This window comes from Engystomops pustulosus, chromosome 4 (assembly GCF_040894005.1).
Source record: "Engystomops pustulosus chromosome 4, aEngPut4.maternal, whole genome shotgun sequence".
In the NCBI taxonomy this organism is placed as follows: domain Eukaryota; kingdom Metazoa; phylum Chordata; class Amphibia; order Anura; family Leptodactylidae; genus Engystomops; species Engystomops pustulosus.
The window spans coordinates 102,492,197-102,497,196 of record NC_092414.1 but is presented as its reverse complement, the minus strand read 5'-3'; the positions used below and the strand labels follow the sequence as shown (position 1 = coordinate 102,497,196).

The 5,000-nt window shown below is 35.3% G+C and overlaps 1 protein-coding gene and 1 long non-coding RNA gene across 12 annotated transcripts in view; one reads left to right on the top strand and one right to left on the bottom strand.

Moving 5' to 3' along the window:
* LOC140126914 (uncharacterized) overlaps positions 1–3,759 on the top strand; it is a 12,225-nt gene extending 8,466 nt beyond the window's left edge. The window contains exons 2-3 of the long non-coding RNA XR_011854924.1: positions 1,974–2,059; positions 3,635–3,759. This is a non-coding gene — a long non-coding RNA (uncharacterized lncRNA). The remainder of the gene's footprint in view (positions 1–1,973; positions 2,060–3,634) is intronic.
* FOXP2 (forkhead box P2) overlaps positions 1–5,000 on the bottom strand; it is a 161,226-nt gene that overhangs the window by 149,899 nt on the left and 6,327 nt on the right. For all 11 annotated transcript variants that reach the window (XM_072146929.1, XM_072146928.1, XM_072146932.1 and 8 more), the window contains exon 2: positions 826–1,003. In XM_072146929.1, the coding sequence (XP_072003030.1) occupies positions 826–993 (168 nt within the window). In that variant the 5' untranslated portion in view covers positions 994–1,003. The remainder of the gene's footprint in view (positions 1–825; positions 1,004–5,000) is intronic.

The window sequence follows — 5,000 nt, the reverse complement described above, 5'->3', positions numbered from 1 at the left end:
ATAAACATGCTAAACATCTGCAAAGACAACATGCTATTCTTATTATGATTATAAAGATTTTGAAAACATAGAAATTCTTGTTCCTTTAAAAAAAAATCTAAAACGCAATCACAAGTCTAGTAAATATATAAGTCAAGTTATATATTATCAATATTTAACTTTTCATAAAGCAAAATAAACATTTGTTGTTTACTGTAGAAAAAGGGAAATCCTACAATATTTTACATGATATTTCCTGATAATAATAAAATAAAACCTTGCAGACAACAATGATGTTTACTAGTCTAAAAGGGAAGCATCTTATCACAAAATTGTAATTACAAAAACAAAAAAACATAAACAGTTTATGTTAAAAAATAAGATGCTCTCATTTCACCTTATCTTAGACTCTGGAACAATTCATTTAATGGAGACAAGTATGGTATCAAGTAACAAATGTGGCCCTCTGGTGGAAAGCTAAGTATCACATTTGACATTTCAGCACTGTCTTCTACACTACACTCAATGCTAGAAAACATGCTATATACAAAGCAAAGAAACACAAAAATCCTAACCTTCAAGGGAGAAAAGCTACATAACAAACAGGTTCTTCAATAAAGGAAAAACAGACTCTAAACAAATGCCTGTGCCAGTGCATATTGACTGGACACACTAGTACAGAGCAATGTAATATACACAAACAAATAATAAACACACACAAAAAGTGTAGGGGAAATAAACACAACACAAATTTGGAAAAGCTGCACAAATACCTGTCTCTCTCTCTTTGCTGAAGGAGCTGCTTTATTTTTGTAAGCAAATAGTGAAGAAAAACACAAAACTTACCTGCTGTTGTTGCAGATGCAGCAGTTCTACTGTGCTTACTTCACTGCACATGTCACCACTTGATCTCCCATCTCTGCTGCCAGCATCTAATTGGCTGCTTAGAGTGCTCATTCCATTTTGATTCATTGAACTGTTGCTTATTGTCTCTGTTGCAGATTCCTGCATCATGACTTAATACCTAAAAGTGATTAAGAAGTATCAATTAACACACACGTTACACCTTCGCACTTCTATTATCAAGATGTCCCTCTCTGCCAATTACAAAGACAGCATCTTTAGAAGGAGGGAAAAACACACAGGCTGCTCAGTAATTTACCAAGAAACGCAATACAAATTCAGCTTTTATCCAGATACTAATCACTGAAATTATGGACTCTATAAGCTTCCTTTGTGTGGTTACACTTAACAGCCAAAATAGCATGCTATGCAGGCAGCATGGTTAAATAGCATTTATGAATGGCTACATTTTAAAGTCTACCTATAAAATCAAGTCAAATAAAAGCCCGGCTGCACACACTCCGGTATATTTCCTATTATCTAGCTTTGACAACCATGGATGACTATACAGCCTTATTTAAAATATTCACTATCTTCATTCTGTCAGAATTTTACAGCACATCTTATGCAAGGCTATTGTTTAATGATGCAAAGCTAATCATACAAAATTAAAATTTTGTACCAGTGTTACAAATCATATGGTATAAAGCAATGATAAATAGTCTAATGGTCTCTCTCTATTTTTTTGTGCCTAAATAAAATTTTGCCTCCAAGGCATTTTAAGAAAAAGCTCCTGCTGCAAACACGTCAGATATTGCCTATTTTTTTAATCAAACGGCTGATATTCATTTATTTTTCTGACATTTAAAACATTTAATACTGTCCTTCCTGGGAAGTAATTAAGCTTATGCATGAGCAGCAATCAAACTGTTCACTTGAAGATGACTTAAAACTCAATTTTAACATAGGCAAATAAATGAAAGATATAAAATTAATTTTCCAGGCATGTATTAGATATGAAAGCTAGAAATAAAATCTATCAAGAATATCACTAATGATTGTGCTAAAAACAGCATAAATTATGCATATTACCTTCTCTACAGTAATAAATGTTTTATCGTTTTCACTGCATAAATATACTGTACTTTCAGGGTAGCAATGAGATGTCCTGCCAAGATCAGTTGAAATCCTTGCAGTAAATAAAGAAGCAAGTGCCCTTACAAACTCGAATTTCAAGGTATATTGTGCGTGTGTTTTATGGAAAGGTCAATACGGTGCTCGCGACCCTACTACAATTTATAACATTGTAATGGTCTCAGGACACTAAGGTGGCTATCAGTGTAGTAAGCAGCCACACACAAAACTTATCACACTACATACACAATAGGCAAATTATGCTTTTCACACTGCTGCTCGCATTAAAGGCCCCCAATTAGTTGTGTGTGCCGTGTGACACAATATCAAGATAATGACATTTCACAATTCACTATTTACTGCCCACAGCATAATTATAACAGGGAGGAAAATCCCAATTCTATTAGGAGGTAAGAAGTGCACTGCTACTGACACCACACTTGACATACACCACAAATAGCTGTTACTTGTAAATATACAGATATATTTCTAAAAAGAAGATAATGATGGGTACGGTTGCCACCTGCTAGGTGAACCAGGCTGAGTGCTTTTTCCGCATGTCGTAGTGTTAGCAGTCATAGCTACTGTAACTACTGTAAACAATCCCTAACCAGATGTGTTTGTGAACAAACAAAGCCTGTTAGACATACTTTAAACATTAACTATGAAAAAGATCACAAATGAAAAATGTGATTCACATAATGAATTATATTAGAAAAAAACCCCACAAAGCTACTACTCTTTTCTAAGATTAGGCGCTTAATAAGTATTCAAATTAGGCATAAATTTTACATGCACAATGTTTAAAATATTCAGTAAAATATGTCTGATTTCCCTCTCGGATGTTAGAAAATTCTAATGTTCATTCCCTCCACAAAGGAAGAAAAGGAATGCGATGTCTCTCTTTTTATATAATTTTATACTTTCCAGGAAAGTGCACTGAAACAGATCATAAAAATCTCTGAACTTTATAAATACAGCTGGAAGACAATTGTAAACTTGGAATTTATACGTAACGCTTCAGACCTCAATCGCCGAAACATTACCATGTGCCAAGCGCAAAATTGTTTAGTAAATAATTGAAAAGAATAGGTTGTGTCTGTGAACGTATATGGTAGCAAAACATCTGTATAGCACATAGATTCTGAAAGGAAAAGCAAACAAGACAGAGTCTAAGCAAATTAAAATGTAATGTTGACAAGGAGTTTATGGCCTGTGGTTTGTGGATCCTTGTTATGAGCTTAGCATATTTTTAAGAGGTACTTCCAAAAGGATATTGTAAGCGTATTTTATTCTACCCAATTACATGGGAACCCCGTATTACACGAGGCATATCAATTCTTCAAACTTACAGAAGCAAAGTACAGAAATTGTACAACATCCCCCTTTTTCCCCCTGGAAAATTTTGGGGTCTTTTATTTTTGAACAAATACAGTATCTACAGTGTAGTTGTGGTTATGGTAGAAATGCTTCGCACTGCACGTGAGTTTAATATGTTATCATGCCAACAAAATTGGAAAAGGTTCCTTTGATTAGACATCTGTGGGGCGGAGATATAAAAACCCTTCTGTCATGTTTGGGCAGAGGTCCCAATATTTAGCACATGAAAAAGTTTTGCATGTAAAAAGATAAACAGGGAACTTGTATAAATTAACTACTATGCGTATTGGATTTCTAGCGGCACAGTGGCCTACCCACAGAAAGAAAATCCACTAGGAGAGACACTGAACAGACCTGAACAGAGAGAAGATCTCATATTTCCACCAGTACAGCAATAGGAAGAAATAAAGCACATCCACTCAACCAGTCAGCTGCCCTCTGTGTTTTCAAGCTTTCTGTCTCTGTTTTTTTCCTCTGGTAAAGCATGCAATATTCTATCCACAGACATGTACCCACACAGCGGGAGGAAATAATTCAGCAAGTTTTCTTTCCTCACCAAGTGGCATTAGAGATACTTATTCTCTACATCGCTTCCCTTTTGAAACATTAAACTGACACTGGAAGTGACTGCACAAGATTGCATTTTCTCTTCCTAAACAACCTGAATTGAAAGGTTACTTAGTGTAACAATATTTACTTGCAGAATTGTGTTGTTACCAAGGGTATAATGGATGGTGGCTATGCAGGTTTACGCAAGAATGAGTGAAGCATGAGGCGTTAGCCATGTGTTTGACATGTTTCAAATTGCTATAATCCAGCATTAAACACACCCAGCAATTCATGCCATTTCTTGCAGCCATAATCTTGAATAAAGCGTGCACAACCACTTATTATATAAATTAGTATACGACTCCCTGTTATAGTCACAACAGCGCTTTTGTGTTTATTTTTCATCAAGATGTGGCTTTCTTATTTGTACAAATAGCAGGATAGAAAGACATAGCTCAATTAGACTTGTTCACTTTATGATAGGGTAGCTCTGAGCTTCAGACCTATCTGTTTTGTTTTCTCCCAGCGAGGTATGGATTATTTGGGTGTTAAATTCCTCCGTGCCAAATATGTCATTTTTTTTTCCAAATGATCACAAGCTTGCATCTACATTCACTATAGTGCTATGTTTCCAGTGTAATGCAATCTACACAAGAGTTATATACAGTCAAGGACAAAATGGCAAGTTACCTAAACAAAAGAAAGTACTGTGGAGGCATTCCATGCATTCCATCTATTCAATGGAACAAGTTTTTAGGTCTTTGTAAGCATGCAGACATTTTTAAATGTCCAGCTACTTAAAAGGTTTTCAGGAGGTATATACATATATATTTATAAAACTTCATAAACACAGTGGGGCCACTGTTAGAGAATGAAACCATTTTTGGAATATTAGCAAAAAGAGCAGGTACAGGGGGAAAAAAAAACAGTGAGGCATTATACAGCACCACTCACAGGCTTAAAACCGCAGTAACCTAAAGCGTAGAGTAATGGGCAACTATTAAAGCTACATCACTGCCAAGGCAGCAGGATGTTGGTTTGATATTATAACCTGTAAACTGAGCCATGCATATTGGATACTAGGTAAAAAAGCAAGCAGTTGTTGTAAAATGTCA